The sequence below is a fragment of the Schistocerca nitens genome, chromosome 9 (assembly GCF_023898315.1).
Source record: "Schistocerca nitens isolate TAMUIC-IGC-003100 chromosome 9, iqSchNite1.1, whole genome shotgun sequence".
Lineage (NCBI taxonomy): Eukaryota > Metazoa > Arthropoda > Insecta > Orthoptera > Acrididae > Schistocerca > Schistocerca nitens.
In genome coordinates this window covers 5,725,862-5,744,847 of record NC_064622.1, presented here as the reverse complement: position 1 = coordinate 5,744,847, position 18,986 = coordinate 5,725,862, and the positions used below count along the sequence as shown (strand labels likewise).

Here is an 18,986-nt window from a genome sequence, read left to right as displayed (position 1 = left end):
TGAACAAAAGCACGTCGAGTCGTTTGGCGAGGCGTCTGTCACCGACGAAACAAGGTCGCCTAAACCTGTCCGATCTCCCGGCTACTGACCGGCCGCTGTGACATCTACACCTACGTGATTACACTGCTATTCAAAATAAAGTGCCTGGCAGAGGGTTCAATGAACCACCTTCAAGCTGCCTCTCTACCGTTCCACTCTCGAACGGCACGCGGGAAAAACGAGCACTTAAATATTTCCGTGCGAGCCCCGATTTCTCTTATTTTATCGTGATGACCGTTTCTCCCTATGTAGGTGGGAGCCAACAGAATGTTTTCGCAGTCGGAGGAGAAAACTGGTGATTGAAATTTCACGAGAAGATCCCGTCGCAACGAAAAACGCCTTTGTTTTAACGATTGCCACTCCACGTATCATGTCTGTGGCGCTATCTCCCCTATTTCGCGATAATACAAAACGAGCCCGTCTACTTTGTACTTTTTCGATATCATCCGTCAATTGCAACTCATGCGGATCCCACACCGCACAGCAATACCCCAGAATAGGGCGGACAAGCGTGGTGTAAGCAGTCTCTTTAGTAGACCTGTTGCACCTTCTAAGTGTTGTGCAAATGAATCGCTGTCTTTGGTTTGCTCTACCCACAACATTATCTATGTGATCGTTCCAATTTAGGTTATTTGTAATTGTAATCCCTGAGTATTTAGTTGAATTTACAGCCTTCAGATCTGTGTGACTTATCGCGCAATCGAAATTTAGCGGATTTCTTTTAGTTCTCATGTGAATAACCTCACGCTTTTCTTTATTCAGCGTCAACTGCCACTTTTCATACCATACAGATATCTTATCTAAATCATTTTGCAATTCGTTTTGGTCATCTGATGACTTAACGAAACGGTAAATGACAGCATTATCTGCAAATAATCTAAGAGCGCTATTGAGATTGTCTCCTATGTCGTTCCTTGGGGAACTCCGGGTATTACTTTTGTTTTACTCGTCACTTTCCGTCTATTACTACGAATTGTGACCGTTCTGACAGGAAATCACGAATCCAGTCGCACAACTAAGGTGATATTCCATAGTCCCGCAGTTTGGTTAGAAGACGGTTGTGAGGAACGGATTCGAAAGCCTTGTGGAAATCTAAAAATATGGAATCAGTTCGACATCCCCTGTCGATAGCACTCATTACTTCATGAGTATAAGGAGAAAGTTGCGTTCCGCAAGAACGATATTTTCTGAATCCGTGCTGACTACGTGTCAATAAATCTTTTTCTTCGAGGTACTTCATAATGTTCGAATACAGTATATGTTCCAAAACCCTACTGCAAATCGACGTTAGTGATATGGGGCTGTAATTCAGCGGATTAGTCCTACTTCCCCTTTTGGGTATTGGTGTGACTTGAGCAGTTTTCCAGTCTTTAGGTACGGATCTTTCTGTGAGCGAGCGGTTGAATATAACTGCTAAATATGGAGCTATTGTATCAGCATACTCTGAGAGGAAAGTGACTGGTATACAATCAGAACCGGAGGCCTTGCCTTTATTAAGTGATTTAAGCTGCTTTGCTGCACCGAGGATACCTACTTCTATATTTCTCATCTCGGCAGTAGTTCTTGGCTGGAATTCAGGAATATTTACTTCGTCTTCTCTGGCGAAGGAGTTTCGGAAAACCGTGTTTAATAACTCTGCTTTAGGGGCACTGTCATCAGTGACTTCACCGTTGTTATCGCGCAGTGAAGGTATTGCTTGCGTCTTGCGACTGTTGTGCTTTATATGTGACCAGAATCTGTTTGGGTTTTCTGCCAGATTCCGAGACAGAGTTTCATTGTGGAAATATTAAAAGCATCTCGCATAGAAGCACGTACAATATTTCGAAGTTCTGCAAAAATTTGCCAACCTTGGGGATTTTGCGTTCTTTTAACTTTGGCATTGCTCGGCAACAGCGATCTGACCAGTTTTGTGTACCATGGGGCATCAGTACCTTCAGTTATTAATTTATGTGGTATATATGTCTCAATTGCCGTCCATACTGTCTCTTTGAAATAATCCCACATCTTTTCTACGCTTACGTGATCAGATCGGAAGGAGTGGACACTGTCTCTTAAAAAGGCGTTAAGAGCATTTTTAACAGCTATTTTTTTAATACGTGTACTTTGCGTTTCTTTTTGATGGTTGTGGGCGTATTCAGCCTAGCAGCAAGTACCTTGTGGTCCATAATCCCTGTATTCGTCATGATACTCCGTATTTGTCCAGGATTCTTTGTTGCTAAGAGGTCAAGTATGCTTTCGCAACTTTGAGTGGTCTCATGAACTAATAGTTCAAAATAATTTTCTGGGAAAGCATTCAGTACAATTTCGGATGACTCCTGCAGCGTTGGAACGCGCGAACACTTTCATTCGAAGTGCTCACGGTGACGGTCTTCTGGGACGCTGAAGGGGTTATCCCGGTTCATGTCCTCCCCCCTCATGGTGCAACGATCCGGAAGGTGTTCTAAATGATCTTGCATGGTATACTCATTTTACATGGGGACATTTCAGTGCGGATAAATGCACAGAAGTTCTGAAACAACATTGCTTCGTGTTTAATATGAAACGAGAAATTCGTAAAATCCTACGACGATGTAAGCTCTGTCAAAAGGTTAAGCCTATCAATTATTCCACGAAGATTTGGCTACACCCAATCATACCTTCTCGAGCGTTGGAATTGGTATCATGTGACGTAGTGGGTGCATTGCCCACGTCGAAGGACAGATTTAAATACATTGTAGCTTTTTATGATTGTTTCACTAAGTATGTCAGAATGTATCCGTTAAGAACAGCAACTGATCGACCTATGTTAACAAAATTGATTAAGGATTTTATTCCTAATGTGGGTAAACCCTTAGCCATATTAACGGATAATGCATCCTATTATACTAGTAAAACATGGAGTAAGTGCATGGAAGAACTTAACATTAAACATATTTTTGTGTCCAGATATGATGCCGAATCTTCACTCGTAGAGAGACTGTTTCGTGACCTTAACCGGTTCATGAGAATGTATCTTGAAAAGAACCATTGTGATTGGATTAATTATGTGAAAGTTTTTGAAACGATACATAATGAAATACGTCATTCCTCGACTGGTTTTTCTCCAGTTCAAGTTATGTTTCATCGACAACCTAGTTGTAACTGGATTAAAGGTTTACCAGGTATCTTAGGTAATAAGATGGACTATACAGATGTCATTGAACACGTCCAAGTGGCTTTAAATAAAAAAGCAGAGTTAAGAAAACGAAAATATGATAAGAAGTTATCTAGAGTATGTGTTTATAAAATTTACAATAAGGTCCTGTTGAAGAAGCATGTAAAGTCGTCATCTGTAATGAAGATTAACAAAAAGTGGCAACATTTGTACGCGGGTCCATTCCAAATAATCGACATCCCACATGCCGGGAATTATTTGTTAGGAGATGTAAGTGGAGACTATAAAACAGGTGGATTGTATCCGCGTAAAGACTTGAAGAGATTTTATGAGTGAGCCTACTTGTGGAATTGAGAAAAGTGAATGACGTTATTTAGTATTAGTACAATAGAACGTAGTATATAAGAATTTCTAATTTCTACGTATAATGCCAATGAACAAAATGAAAAATTTCGAGGCATTGTGATACCCTCAGAATACCGAAGGAACGACATCAGCGTGTTCGTCACCAAAAAATGCAAACGAACCTCCCAACAACAACGCGAGGCATGCCACAAGTCTGCGCACCCGAGAGGAACTCACAAAAGTTCATTGGACTGTTCTCCCTCGTCCTTCCCAGAGCCCGGATCACGTACCTCCCGGCTTCCATCAGTTTGGCCCAATGAAGGAGGCACACCAATGGAAGTATTACGTGGATGATTGAAGGTTACTGACGCAGCAGAACGTTGGCTCCGAAGTCGGCCGGTAGAGTGAGTGGTACCATGCGGGCGTACGGGCCGTCCCAGTAAGGTGAGCAGAAGAAACTGAGTGTTGAAGCTAAAAGAGTGGGGAGTACTATCATGTACTGGAATCCTGACTAAAACCAACCTGCTTCCAGGAAAAAATGTGTGTCGCATTACTTAACGAACGCCCCTCGTATCAAGCAATTCGCCAATCCTTTGCTCTTATTGTTTCACATACAACACTTCAAGTACGAGGTGCATTCAAGTTCTAAGGCCTCCAATTTTCTTTCTCTGGACTGGAAAGAGATAGAAACATGCGCATTGTTTTAAAATGAGGCCGCGTTCATTGTCAATACGTCCCAGAGATGGTAGCACCGTACGGCAGATGGAATTTTACCGCCAGCGGCGAGACTGAGAACTGTTTCCTTACTTGAACAGCGTGCAGTCATTCGTTTTCTGAATTTGCGTGGTGTGAAACCAATTGAAATTCATCGACAGTTGAAGGAGACATGTGGTGATGGAGTTATGGATGTCTCGAAAGTGCGTTCGTGGGTGCGACAGTTTAATGAAGGCAGAACATCGTGTGACAACAAACTGAAACAACCTCGGGCTCGCACAAGCCGGTCTGACGACATGATCGAGAAAGTGGAGAGAATTGTTTTGGGGGATCGCCGAATGACTGTTGAACAGATCGCCTCCAGAGTTGGTATTTCTGTGGGTTCTGTGCACACAATCCTGCACGACGACCTGAAAATGCGAAAAGTGTCATCCAGGTGGGTGCCACGAATGCTGAAGGTCGACCACACGGCTGCCCGTGTGGCATTTTGCCAAGCAATGTTGACGCGCAACGACAGCACGAATGGGACTTTCTTTTCGTCGGTTGTGACAATGGATGAGACGTGGATGCCATTTTTCAATCCATAAACAAAGCGCCAGTCAGCTCAATGGAAGCACACAGATTCACCGCCACCAAAAAAATTTTGGGTAACCGCCAGTGTTGAAAAAATAATGGTGTCCATGTTCTGCGACAGCGAGGGCGTAATCCTTACCCATTGCGTTCCAAAGGGCACTACGGTAACAGGTGCATCCTACGAAAATGTTTTGAAGAACAAATTCCTTCCTGCACTGCAACAAAAACGTCCGGGAAGGGCTGCGCGTGTGCTGTTTCACCAAGACAACGCACCCGCACATCGAGCTAACATTACGCAACAGTTTCTTCGTGATAACAACTTTGAAGTGATTCCTCATGCTCCCTATTCACCTGACGTGGCTGCTAGTGACTTTTGGCTTTTTCCAACAATGAAAGACACTCTCCATGGCCGCACATTCACCAGCCGTGCTGCTATTGCCTCAGCGATTTTCCAGTGGTCAAAACAGACTCCTAAAGAAGCCTTCGTCGCTGCCATGGAATCATGGCGTCAGCGTTGTGAAAAATGTGTACGTCTGCAGGGCGATTACGTCGAGAAGTAACGCCAGTTTCATCGATTTCGGGTGAGTAGTTAATTAGAAAAAAAAATCGGAGGCCTTAGAACTTGAATGCACCTGTATTCTGAACTATGAATTACTAATTGTAGATGAAGAAACAAACCGTTGTGCATCACTCTCACTGGGTGCAATATTATGTAGAGATTCCTTTTGTTGTGCTAACGTTGGGCTCCAATGTATAGTGACCCCCCTGTCCAGTCAGTCATTTTATAATAATTCGTGCGTGCGAGACCATCGGAGATAAACCACAGTGATAAAATCTCTCTACGAGGGCATCCCTACCACAGCAGTGTCATCACCTGCCTCTGTACAAGGGTCTCCTAAGCAGTAATGCCATCCTCTGTCTCTGTACAAGGGCCTCCCTCCAGCGACGCCATCATCTGTCTCTGTAAGAGTCCCCTACTCAGCAGTCCATCCTCTGTCTCTGTACAGTGGTCTCTCAACCAGTAACGCTCTCCTCTCTCTCGGTCGAGCGGTCTGAGGCGCTGCAGTCACGGACTGTGCGGCTGGTCCCGGCGGAGGTTCGAGTCCTCCCTCGGGCATGGGTGTGTGTGTTTGTCCTTAGGATAATTTAGGTTAAGTAGTGTGTAAGCTTAGGGACTGATGACCTTAGCAGTTAAGTCCCATAACATTTCACACACATTTGAACATTTTTTTCTCTCTCGGTACCAGGGTCTCCTACATAGCAATGACACCGCCTGTCTCTCTGTACACGGGTGTCCTTACAGCAATTCCATCCTCTATCTCTGTAGAAAGGTCTCCTTACAGCATTCTGCCTCTGTATAAGGTCTTCTTACAGCAATCCTCTGTCTCTAAAAAAAGGCACCGTAACCGGCAACGCCATGTACAAGGGTCTACCAACCAGCAATGCTACTTGCACTTGCATACTACGGTCTCCTTACAGCAATGCCACACTGTCTGTCTCTGTACAAGAGTCTCCAAACAAATAATGTCATCTGCTATCTTTGTGCAACGGCCTCCTTATAGTAGTGCAATTCTCTCTGTACAAGGATCTCTTTACATAATTGCTGTCTCTGTAAAAAAGTCTCCTTACAGCAAGCTGTCTCTATACAGGGTCTATACAGGGTCTCTGTAAAAGGGTACCCTAACCAGAAAAGTCATGTTCAAGGATCTTCCAACCAACAATGCCATCATCTATCCAATTACAAGGGTCTCCTCACAGTAATGCCATTGTCTTTCTCTGTACAAGAGTCTCCAAACAAATAATGTCATCTTCTACCTTTCTACAACGATCTCCTTATAGGAAGGTCATCTTCTGTCTTTGTATTCTTCCCTTTTCTGGTGTGTGCAATACTAGCCACGTGAAATAACCTACTTGTTTTGCAGAGACCTGTTCGACAACAGCGTAGACCACCTGCCGCCTGCCATCTTCGAGTCTCTGCACAGCGTCCGTCACATGTAAGTGCTGACCTTTGGTTGTGCAACTTGCCATATTCAGGTATAGCCTTTAGAAGTGAAATCGTAAATTCTGTTTGCATACTTAAATTATTGGATGTAACCACACAAATCATTCCGTGAAACAAGATAGGCCAGACACAATGTGAGCATTTCCTGTTTTTGAATTCGGGTGGGGAATATTGGGGCATGTCGTCCACTGGAATCGTATTTGTCCGTCAGCTGGCCAGCCGAAGAGAACCGATCACGATCCAATAATCTCGAGACAGATAGTTTTTTTTCTTTTTTTTTTTTTTTTTTTTGTGGCAGTACTGCACACTAGCAGTTCGGCTGAATATGGCCGATTGACGGGTGAATCCCAATCGCGTGGGGCTGCCCGACGGATTAATTACAGTGAATGTTGCTTGGTCGGACGTAGTCGTTGGGTATACAAGGCAACAGGTATAACCACTGCGACAGGCAGAGAAAACTGGTCAGAAGTTGCAGAGGACGTGGATAAAGAAGGAAAGTGGGGACGCCAATATAAGTTACCACTTAAAATAATCTGATTTACTGAACACGTGACACTTAGAAGCAAATGTGACACGAAGTGAACCTTCGGGTCAGTAAAAAAATTTTTAGTCACTCTGCTTCGATAAAAAACTGAGAACACCTTGAACCGCGCTTGCATTTCATCAGCCTTCTGCTCATAAGCAGGGCAATATTGAGAACCCATTTAGTTGAAGCACACAACTACTGCAAATTTCATGAAAGCTTACACTTCGTAACAGTTTGGTTACACGTCTCGGTCACCTCTTGTTCGCACTGACGGCACTTTGAACAGTGGACGTTACATTTCAGATGTGTTACCATCCGTGGCTCTACCCTGTGCCCCATTTTAAAGAGAGTGAATACATTTAATATCAACATGTGATAGGTAACATAAACCGGTAAATAAAATTACATGAAACAACGTGTTTTAAATATGCTTTACATAATGCAACATAATAAAAACATATTTTACTTACCAAATTGTCACTTATGGCATGCAAGTATGTAAACAAACCGTATCAGTTTCATAGTAGATATAACTCTTTCAATAAACACAAATAAATTTATTTTCTGCATGTGTCTGTAATTCATATAATGAACTGTGCAAATATTTAAAGATACTTTGGAAAGCTTGCACAATTACCTGTCTTTTAATAATTATTGCGCCATATGCCGTGCTCGTCTCAAATAACTTTCTTTTCTGTATTAAGAAATTGTTTTTCTCATGAAATTTTATTCTACCCTCTCACGTTCTCTTCAACTCATTTCGGGGCAAATTTATTCAGCACATCCTTTGTGTTGCTGTTACTGTTGGCTTCAAAATATCGCCTTCCCTTTAATAGTTTTCTTCTTCCATTTGAGATGTTGTGTTTTGTTTCCTTTCTTTTTTCATACTTGTAACAGATTTAACTGTTTCCTTAAATATCTTTGTAAAACAATATTTCTTTCGTCTGTACCTGTGTATCCTTCACTTTCTAAGATGCTAAACTCGTTGCTTAATTTGTTCTAGCATACATCCATAATGCTAAATAAATTGTCATTATCTATGGTTATGGCTTCCTGACTTAATAAGTTTTTTTTCCACAGTCTGTATCTTATACGTATATTATAAATTGAAATTCTGCAGTGGTTTAATATGTCACATAACTCTTTATTAATTAAAAGATATTCTTAATTAGTTGTGACTCTTACCAAGTCCATTTTATATTGGTTTCATATGCAAGAACTCGTTGCCAACAAACATACTGTTGTCGACAGACTCTTCTAATGCTTGAGCCCTGTCATTTCTAGTATCAAATCTGTAGTTTCCCACTGAACAATTGTTCTCTACCTCTTGGCGTACTGTCACTACCATGCACTGGAATTCGTTGGCATTTGTTAGTGTGTGGAAATATTTGTGAAGATATTCGTTCTCTTTATCAGAATGTGAACATTTTGTAACATAGACTTGGTTTTATTCCTAAAGAAGTCTTGCTATATTGTTTGAGATTTACTTAATATCTTTAATACTGTTTTTAAACTTAAGCCTATATCCGAATATCTCCCCTTTATTGACATGCATGTAGAAGTTATCAAGATTTTAATTCTGCACTGACTCCGCTTTTGTGTCACACTTCTGAAAGCTCCATTATTTCCAATACGTTCTAATTTCACCCCTGTTCCAACTCCAAGAAACTATCTTTGATTCCTAAGGTCCTGTAATCTGTTGTCCATAAATATAAATTTGTGGAGGCTTAATGGAAGCCTCAGCTACAAGCGTCTGATATTAACTCGCTGCAGAGGGCGCAAGCTGTCTGCTCTTCTTCTTAGTATGCGGCACAGCACGAGGCACTAACATGGACTCTCTCGCCTTGTAACAGGAGGCTGAACAGGAACCGCCTGGTCGAGCTCTCCGAGAGACTCTTCAGCAAGCTCGTCCACCTCGAGACTCTGTAAGTACCTCTCAGCTAGTCGTTTCTGCACGGAGGCGGAGGCCTAAGTGGACTCCTGTCCGCTCCTACAACAAATTGCAGAGATTCAGGTTACGCAATACACTGAACACATATGTTTGTCATTTGTTTCCATTCTCCTTTTATCTCCCGTATAACTATTATAACTCGGTTTGATATGCTATTTGTCGCTGGTATAGCATGACTCACTTAGTGGGCAATAACTTGTCTGTGCTATACAGGGTGTTACAAAAAGGTACGGCCAATCTTTCAGGAAACATTCCTCACACACAAATAAAGAAAAGATGTTACGTGGACATGTGTCCGGAAACGCTTAATTTCCATGTTAGAGCTCATTTTAGTTTCGTCAGTATGTACTGTACTTCCTCGATTCACCGCCAGTTGGCCCAATTGAAGGAAGGTAATTTTGACTTCGGTGCTTGTGTTGACATGCGACTCATTGCTCTACAGTACTAGCATCAAGCACATCAGTACGTAGCATCAACAGGTTAGTGTTCATCACGAACGTGGTTTTGCAGTCAGTGCGATGTTTACAAATGCGGAGTTGGCATATGCCCATTTGATGTATGGATTAGCACGGGGCAATAGCCGCCGTGGCGCGGTACGTTTGTATCGAGACAGATTTCCAGAACGAAGGTGTCCCGACAGGAAGACGTTCGAAGCAATTGATCGGCGTCTTAGGGAGCACGGAACATTGCAGCCTATGACTCGCGACTGGGGAAAACCTAGAACGACGAGGACACCTGCAATGGACGAGGCAATTCTTCGTGCAGTTGACGATAACCCTAATGTCAGCGTCAGAGAAGTTGCTGCTGTACAAGGTAACGTTGACCACGTTACTGCATGGAGAGTGCTACGGGAGAACCAGTTGTTTCCGAACTGTGTACAGCGTGTGCAGGCACTATCAGCAGCTGATTGGCCTCCACGGGTACACTTCTGCGAATGGTTCATCCAACAATGTGTCAATCCTCATTTCAGTGCAAATGTTCTCTTTACGGATGAGGCTTCATTCCAACGTGATCAAATTGTAAATTTTCACAATCAACATGTGTGGGCTGACGAGAATCCGCACGCAATTGTGCAATCACGTCATCAACACAGATTTTCTGTGAAAGGTTTTTGCAGGCATTGTTGGTGATGTCTCGATTGGGCCCCATGTTCTTCCACCTACGCTCAATGGAGCACGTTATCATGATTTCATACGGGATACTCTACCTGTGCTGCTAGAACATGTGCCTTTACAAGTACGACACATAATTTGGTTCATGCACGATGGAGCTCCTGCACATTTCAGTCGAAGTGTTCGTACGCTTCTCAACAACAGATTCGGTGACCGATGGATTGGTAGAGCCGGACCAATTCCGTGGCCTCCACGCTCTCCTGACCTCAACCCTCTTGACTTTCATTTATGGGGGCATTTGAAAGCTCTTGTGTACGCAACCCCGGTACCAAATGTAGAGACTCTTCGTGCTCGTATTGTGGACGGCTGTGATACAATACGCCATTTTCCAGGGCTGCATCAGCGCATCAGGGGATTCCATGCGACCGAGGGTGGATGCATGTATCCTCGCTAACGGAGGACATTTTGAACATTTCCTGTAACAAAGTGTTTGAAGTCACGCTGGTACGTTCTGTTGCTGTGTGTTTCCATTCCATGATTAATGTGATTTGAAGAGAAGTAATAAAAGGCGCTCTAACATGGAAAGTAAGCGTTTCCGGACACATGTCCACATAACATATTTTCTTTCTTTGTGTGTGAGGAATGTTTCCTGATTGGTTGGCCGTACCTTTTTGTAACACCCTGTATAATTTTCATTTATTCTGCGTATAACGAAACGAAAGACTTGGCCACCCCATGTTTAGCAGTGACGCGACTTCTCCTGAATCGCACAAAATCATTAATTTTCATTTAAAAACAGAAATCAGTAAATGAAGTTCACGGGGTGCTGTGCTTCCAGTTTCACCGACGTCAGGACAGAATTCAAGGACAGTAAAGTTTAAGTTTAGAAACGAAGGCTTATTATCTAGTTGGCACGAATGTAAAATTTTAACTTATTTCATATATTTAATTTCAGTATAAGACTAAACTACGAACCGGTTGCACATATACATTACGTACACTGACCTACGTTTCCACTCCTACTAGAGGTTTCTGCATCAGAACGAACAGTCTGATGTTGTTCCTAGCTGGGTACACGTGGCAAAGGCTACAACGTTTTGTTTTACTTTTGACTTCAGCATAGCTGCTTCAAATTCTGACTATTCCTTTCTAGCAATGTAGTTTTACGATTTAGCAACTGTCCATTCTGATGAAGACATCCCTACTAGGTGTCGAAACATAGGTCAATGTGCCTAAAGTTTATGTGCAACCGGTTGGCTATTTAATCTTATGTTGGAAGTAGTATACAGTTACTGAATAACAGCCATTTTCAAAACTGTATCTATTTAATTATTGTTCTTACATTATTAACATTGTTATAAGTATTGCTTTTGTTAATGAAATAACTTTCTGCTGGCAGTCACGACTTCCTTTTTATTTATACCCTGGTGTCCAAAATTAAAGCAACAAATTTTACAAGGCTGCATTTATTTTACCATCGAACGGTATACACAGGTGATAGTACAGTAGAAGCATTTTAAAGAATACTGAGACGTCAACAACTGCAACGTGCAGAACGGTAGACAAAAATGTCCTTCGCGCTGTCCAACGTAACGGATTTGCACACACATTCGGACAACTGTCTGATGTGCTCGGTATGGGGTGTGACCACCCCTGGCAGCAATACAGGCACGACAACGACGGAGCACGCCGTGAATGATGTCGTCAATCTCATATCGAAGCAATAACGCCCGTTCCTCCTCCAGAGCTGCTCACAAGTCTTGGAGAGTGATTGGCGGACGCTGACGTGATGCAACCCGTCTATCCCTGCATCCCAGACATGGTCTATGGGATTCAAATAGGGAGGCCACGGCATCGATACAATACCTTCCGTTTCCAAGGAAACATCAACCACGCCCGAGCTCTATCGTCCATCAATGCGAAATCTGGCTCCACAACATCTCGTCACGGTACCTGGTAGCAGTTGAACATTGCCGATCTACCCGTACAGTTTAGTGAAGAGGTGTTCATCTGATTATCGTAATGCCTGCCCCATACCATTAGGGATCTCCTCAACATCGGTCTCTTTCCACAGTATTTGGGCCCCGAAATCGAGTTCCACGTTCCCTCCAGATGCGAATTCCGCCGAGAATCAGTCTCCAGTCCAAACCGGGACTCACCTGTGAAAAGAACATTGGCTCACTGTTCGACTGTTCAGCTAATATGTTGACCACTCCACTCCAGACGTTCCCTTCTATGAAGACGCGTCATAATGCAGCAGGTCTCCGACAGCAAAGGCCGCTCTGCCGAAGCCTTCTGTACACCGTCTGCCTCGATGCGACACGTCCAGTGGATGCTGCTGGGTCAGCTGCCAGTTGCCGTGCAGTACAAAGGAGGTAACGTTGTGTCCTTGCAGCCAAACATCGGTCCCTCTTGCTGATGTCACAGATGGTCAGCCATGCCCTCGTCATCGGGATAGAGTTTCGGTCTCTGTAAACCGCTGCGACAGCCGAGAAGCAACAGAACGAGTCACATTAAGCTATCGGGCCACATTAGTTTGCTACTGTCCTGCTTCCATTCTTCCTATGACCCTCCACCATAGAGAGTCTGGTGGGCGTCTTCTCTGTGTCATACTGCACCGTCTGTCGTGTGCATACAGCAGTTGTGGATTAGGGTCTACCGGGCAAACACTATTTCTTTCGATAGGTGCCCCGACGTCATCGTTGGTGTGGGTGTCCGTTGACCGGAATGCCACCCTCCTTGCAGAACACTATCGTACGGACATCTGTTGACAGTCTGCATGATTATGTCGTGAATTAGACACAGAACGGGGAAATAGCGGTTTGTTGGTTTAATTTTGGACACGAGTGTATTTTGCACTTGGCTTTTCGGGAAACGGTTCTCGTTTTCAACAGCATATTTTGTGTGCTACGCCATTAATTCGTGATTTTTTCAATTTCATGTATGAGGTGCTGCGTTATTCTGCTATCTCTGCAACAAGCGAACAAGCGTATTTTGAATTAATGACCGACTTCTGTTTAAAGTTAGTGGCGAATTAGGAAACAACTTTTACAATTCGCCACTGATTTTAATTTTGTCAGAGACGGCAAAGGACTTCGAAGGGCAGTTGAGTGTAGCAAACAACATCTTGGAAAGAGATTATGAGGTGGACATCGACAAAAATAAAACACGGGGAAGGGAATTTAGTCGAATTGTATCTGGCGATCCAGAGTGAATTATATTAGGAAATTAGAGTAGTAGATGATTTTTGCTATGTGGGCAGCAAAATATGAAGTATACACATTATAAAATTCAGACTGAGAACAGGAAGAAAAGCATTTTTGAATAAGACTGTTAGTATTTAATATACTGCCGGGAAACACGCAACACAATCAAGCACTGTGCTCAGTGGCACCAGAGCACAATACGTTTGTAATGAGGGACTGTGATTCGGCTGAGACGGTCATCGGCTATCGGGCGGCCCTCACGACGCCTCTCTGTGCTCCCTCTGTTCCGGCGCTGCAGGAACTAACTGTGATGAGTTTAGAGGCGAACAGAGTTTGCAACATTTCCTCTTGCGTACAGCCGAGCCCCACCGACCAGTTCGTACTCTTGCTGAATGGCTTGAGCTATTTGAATGGGGTCGCACTGTCGGCTTGTGCGAAGATGGATGCACTTATCTACGGGTTACTGCACGTTTTGAGCACACAGTGTATCGGTGGTGTGTCGCTGCATTAAAAGCGGTTTTTGGAACGCGCCCACGCCTGTAGACCAGGTTCTGGACGTTCACTTAGCACCGGCGCAATTCAAGTCAAGATCAGCACGTTGTAGTGGTGTAGCGGTGGCCATCCAAGTACCATCAAGCGACCATTGGGAACCGTCTGATTGCAGCAGGAGTAAGATCGCGGGTGCCTCTGGCCAAGCTACTGGTGACACCCTGACACCACCAACCACGGCTACTCTGGTGTCATCGAAGTGTTGACCGGAGAGTGGAATGGCGTTCTGTGCTCTCAGTGATGAGAGTAGGTTCTGCCTGTATGCGAGTGATGGACCAACGAGGTATGACGTATGTGAGACGCCAATTCCAAAGTGCATTCGCTCACTACGCACAGATTCCATCCTAGGCTTCAAGTTGTGGGGGGGCCAACATTGGTGTTTCTGCAAGGTACAGTTACCACTGCCTACAACATTTCACAAGCTGTTATTTCCATGCTACTGCCATTTCTAATTGACAGGAAGGTGAAGAGTTTTTTCAGCAGGACAGTGTACGTCCACATATGACTACTGCGATGCAACGTACTCGTGTAGTGTACAACAACCGCCCTGGCCAAAAATGTCACTAGACCTCTCGCCAAGTGTGCGACTTGCCGAAGCGGCAACTTACTCGTTCTCCTGGACCTGCAAGACCCACTGCCGGATTGGAACAGAAGGCGCAGGACGCTTGGGATAGTAGATCGCAGGATACAGAATGGCATTCGGAACGTTTACGATCGCTTGCATGCGAGAACACACACCTGCGTTACCGCCAGAGGCTACGGAGGTACAATGTGTATTGATGCGATGCGACTGTTTCGGGTAGCCTTTATTGTGGCATTAGTTTCATTTGGTCTGAATTTGTTATTATATGCTCTCATATGTCAGCTCACTTGTCAATAAGGTTATCTCGTCCCTCAGGGTATTGCATTGTTTCCAGCATTGTATAATTTTTTTAGAAAGTCTTTTCTTAAAGTATTTGCCTGGCGTGTAACTTTCTATGGAAGGGAAACGTGGACGATAAGCAGTTCAGACAAAAACAGAACAGACGCTTTTGCAAAGTGGAGCTATGGAAGAATGCTGACGGTTTGATGGGTAGGTCGTGTAACAAATCAGGTCGTACTGAATCAAACTGGACAAGAAAGAAATTTATGGCGTAACTTGACGAAGAGGAAGGATTGTATTCTGAGCTATCAAATAATTGCCAATTTGGTAATGGAAGGAATTATGTTTGTGTGTAGGGGTGGGGGGTGGGGAATTGAAGAGGGAGACCAAGGCTTGAATACAGTAAACAGCTTCAAATGAATGTAGATTGCGGTACTTACGCAGGGAATGAGAAGGTATCCACAGGACATTTTGACTACACAGAATGTGAATATCGTTATTGAGCAAGAGCATCATTTGTTCATTTTTCTAGATAAAGTGGAAATGAGCGTTTGGCGTCATTGGCCGGGAGGCCCCTTGCAGGGCAGGTCCGGCCGCCGTGGTGCAGTTCTTGCTACGTTCGACGCCACATTTGGCTACGTGCGCGCCGGAGGGGGATGAAATGATGATGAAGACAGTCCCAGAGCAGAGAAAATCCCAGACCCAGCCGGGAATCGAACCCGAGCCCGTAGGACGGCAATCCGTCACGCTGACAACTCAGCCATCGAGGCGGACGTTTTACTAGGTGTGCAGACAGATGATAAGCCATCGTGGAAAGCCCACGGTCGAGATCTTGTTCAAAAACTGGATGATGCCGTATTTACCACTGGAAGAGTATCTGTAATAAGTGCTAGTCTACTTTGCTTCTTTTCATTCGCTTGTGATATGCTGCATTATAATCTGAAGTAGCTTTTTCCATTTACAAAGGATATTTTCTTGGCTCAGAAATGAGCAGTTCGAGAAACATACGGTGTACGTTCGAGAACCTCTTGTCAGTTCCTGTTCCGGAGTCCGGCCTCTCAACAGATATTTTCTTTAATGTCGTTTGCTGTTAACGATTTTATTTATTTATTTAATCGTGTCCAAGCCGTAGTCAACCCACATATTACATATACACACAAATACAAATACAATACACATATGTATAAATAAAGCAAACCGAAAATGGGGAGTCCCATTACAATATAAAGACAAACATAGTATATATATCATATCACGTCCCGCCAAAATCCAGCGCATTTGACTGCCACTGCCGTAGCGTTTGCCAGATCTTCTTTCCTGCACCCTTCCCCCATGTTGCTGCATTCCAGGAGGTGGTCCATTGTTTGGGTCTGTCCGCACTGGCGCGTGTCCGTCCCGCCTCGGTATCCCCATCTACACGTGTTTACGTTGCATCTGCCCCCCCAGTTCGTAGGCGGTTCAGGGTTCTCCATAATGGCCATTTTAGTTCATTTACAGAGGCCAATTGTTCGTTGGGTGAGATTAGAAGTGCCTGGTCTCCGTAGGCACTGTTGTTTGCCATTTTGACAATCTGGGCTTTGGTTTTGAGATTTCGAGCGGTTGAACTGAGGTGAGGAAACTCCATCTTGATTTTAGACGTGTGTGTGTGGAGGGTTTTGTCCGAAGAGAGGATGGCGCTGGTCGCGCAGCTGCTTGAGGCGCTCTGCTTCGCTTGCTATAGCTCGTCTGATGTCGGGTGGAGCTGTGCCACTAAGTAAATAAAGTTGGCTAACCGGGGTGGGTCTTAGGCATCCCGTGATTACGCGACAGGCATCGTTCAGCAGAGGATCCACTCGTTTCGCATGCGCTGATCTTTCCCAAACTGGGGCAGCGTATTCAGCAACCGAGTAGCAGAGTGCAAGTGCTGACGTACGTAAAGTATGTGGCTCGGCACCCCATTTTGTGGAGGTGAGCTTACTCAGGAGGTTGTTTCTTGTTGATAGTTTGCCCCTGACCTTGCCTACATGACGTCTGTAAGTAAGTGTGCGATCAAGGGTGACGCCTAAATAACAAGGAGTGCTGCTGAACGCGATCCGTTGGTTGTTCCACGTGATGTTTAGGGTATGTTTGGCGTCTCGGTTTCGAAGATGGAATAGGCAGGGTAATGTTTTTGCTGCGTTCGGGCGTAGGCAGTTGGCTTCGTAGTATGGCGTTAGACCGTTGAGGGCATTCGTAAGGCTAATTTCTATGTCGTTAAAGTTCCGACCCTGCACGGCTATTGCAAGATCGTCCGCATAAGCAAAGCTCCTAGTCCCTGGTGCAACTGGTTGATCATTCACATATAAGTTGAAAAGAGTGGGTGCGAGGACACTGCCTTGGGGTAGTCCATTTTTCTGGATACGCCATCGGCTTCGCTTCCCTCCTAGGTTTACGATGAACCGTCTGTTGCTGAGAAGAGTTGATATAATTTGTATCAGCCCGAAATCATTAGTCACAGCGTATATTTTAGTGAGCAGCAGTTTGTGATTTACAGTGTCGAATGCGGATGAGAGGTCGACGAGTACGGCTCCAGTAATTAGACGGTTCTCGCACCCATGCTCTATGAACTGGGTAAGATTCAAGACCTGTCCAGTGCAAGTTTTCCCAGGGCGAAACCCCACCTGTTCCGGAATTATCTGATGATCAATATTAGGCACAAGTCGATTCAGCAGCATGCGCTCGAACACCTTGTACAAGCAGCAAAGTAATGTTACCGGTCTGAAATTTTTTGGCTCGTCCAATGGCTTGCCGGGTTTTGGAATGGCTATGACCTTGCCCTTTCTCCAGATTTTCGGGATGTTGTTTAGCCGGATACAGGTATTGAAAAGTAGGAGCAGCCAGTTTTTCGTGTACTCGCCAAATTTAAGGATCTGTTCATTCCTAAGGTCGTCTAGCCCTGCTGCTTTGCCAGGTTTCAGAGATTTAAGTGCGGACTCTAGCTCTTCGATGGTAAATGGACGGCTGTAGTAGTTCGTGTCACTTTCGCCACTTCTTATTGGGATGGTTTTTGCTGGAGTCTTCGGTTTCCCATTAAGAACGAGTTGGTGCGCTCTTTGGTTGGCTGTTACTCTTGGTGCTTCCGTTTGCTGCTTAGGGTCATTATTTAGCTTCTTAATTGTCTTCCAGGCAATCCGGCTAGAATGTTTCATGTCTACACTTTCAATTAGATGTTGCCATTCTTCTCGGCGCTTCTCGATTAGCTGGTCGGTAAGTGCATTTGCAAGTTCAAGAGTTTCTTCAGAGAATGGGTTCTCCTCATACTTTTCCTTACTTATATGCATCGTATAGTTGCCGGCTGTCTTTCGTTAGGCCCGGTACGAACTGCAGCCCCTAGGGATAGACTTTCTTGATACATTCCGGACGATTTCTATGAACTTATCGTAGTTGCTGGGTGTTGGTTCTAGAGTTTGCAGCTTTTCGTCGATTCCAATTGCGAAACCTTCCCAGTTTGCCCTCTTGAAATTAAATCTTCGTCGAAATGGAATCCGCACTGGCACCACAGCTGAAGTAACTGTGAGTTAGATGGGTCTATGTTGGGAGTGTGGAGTAGGACCCAGGACATCTTTCACGCACTCAGTTACCAAGTTCTGGCTGACGAAGACGGGGTCAGGGTTGTATCCCCTTTGCGACCTGCCGCTGTTAAAAGATGGGGGGGAGTTTGGCGTCGTGTATCAGACAGAGTGGTTCAGCATCTGCCCATGTCTCGACCTTGAGTCCGTCTTCATTAGATTCATTGTATCCCCAGCGTGTATGGTGACTGTTGAAGTCACCCATTACAATACTGCCCGTGGGAAGGGGATTACTGCGCGGCAGGTCATATTCGAATGGCGTATTTTGAGGCTTATATATTGATGTTATTGTCATATGATTAGTCTCAACTCTGAGAAGTTCCTGTTCCGGAGTCCGGTCTCTCAACAGATATTTTCTTTACTGTCGTTTGTTGTTAAGAACATAAG

At 44.4% G+C, this 18,986-nt stretch overlaps 1 protein-coding gene across 1 annotated transcript in view; it reads left to right on the top strand.

Annotated features, from left to right (window-relative positions):
- The window catches only part of LOC126203466 (carboxypeptidase N subunit 2), a 182,353-nt gene that overhangs the window by 47,163 nt on the left and 116,204 nt on the right, over window positions 1-18,986 (top strand). Inside the window, exons 4-5 of the mRNA XM_049937784.1 lie at window positions 6,727-6,798; window positions 9,186-9,257. Coding sequence (XP_049793741.1) covers window positions 6,727-6,798; window positions 9,186-9,257 — 144 coding nt within the window. The remainder of the gene's footprint in view (window positions 1-6,726; window positions 6,799-9,185; window positions 9,258-18,986) is intronic.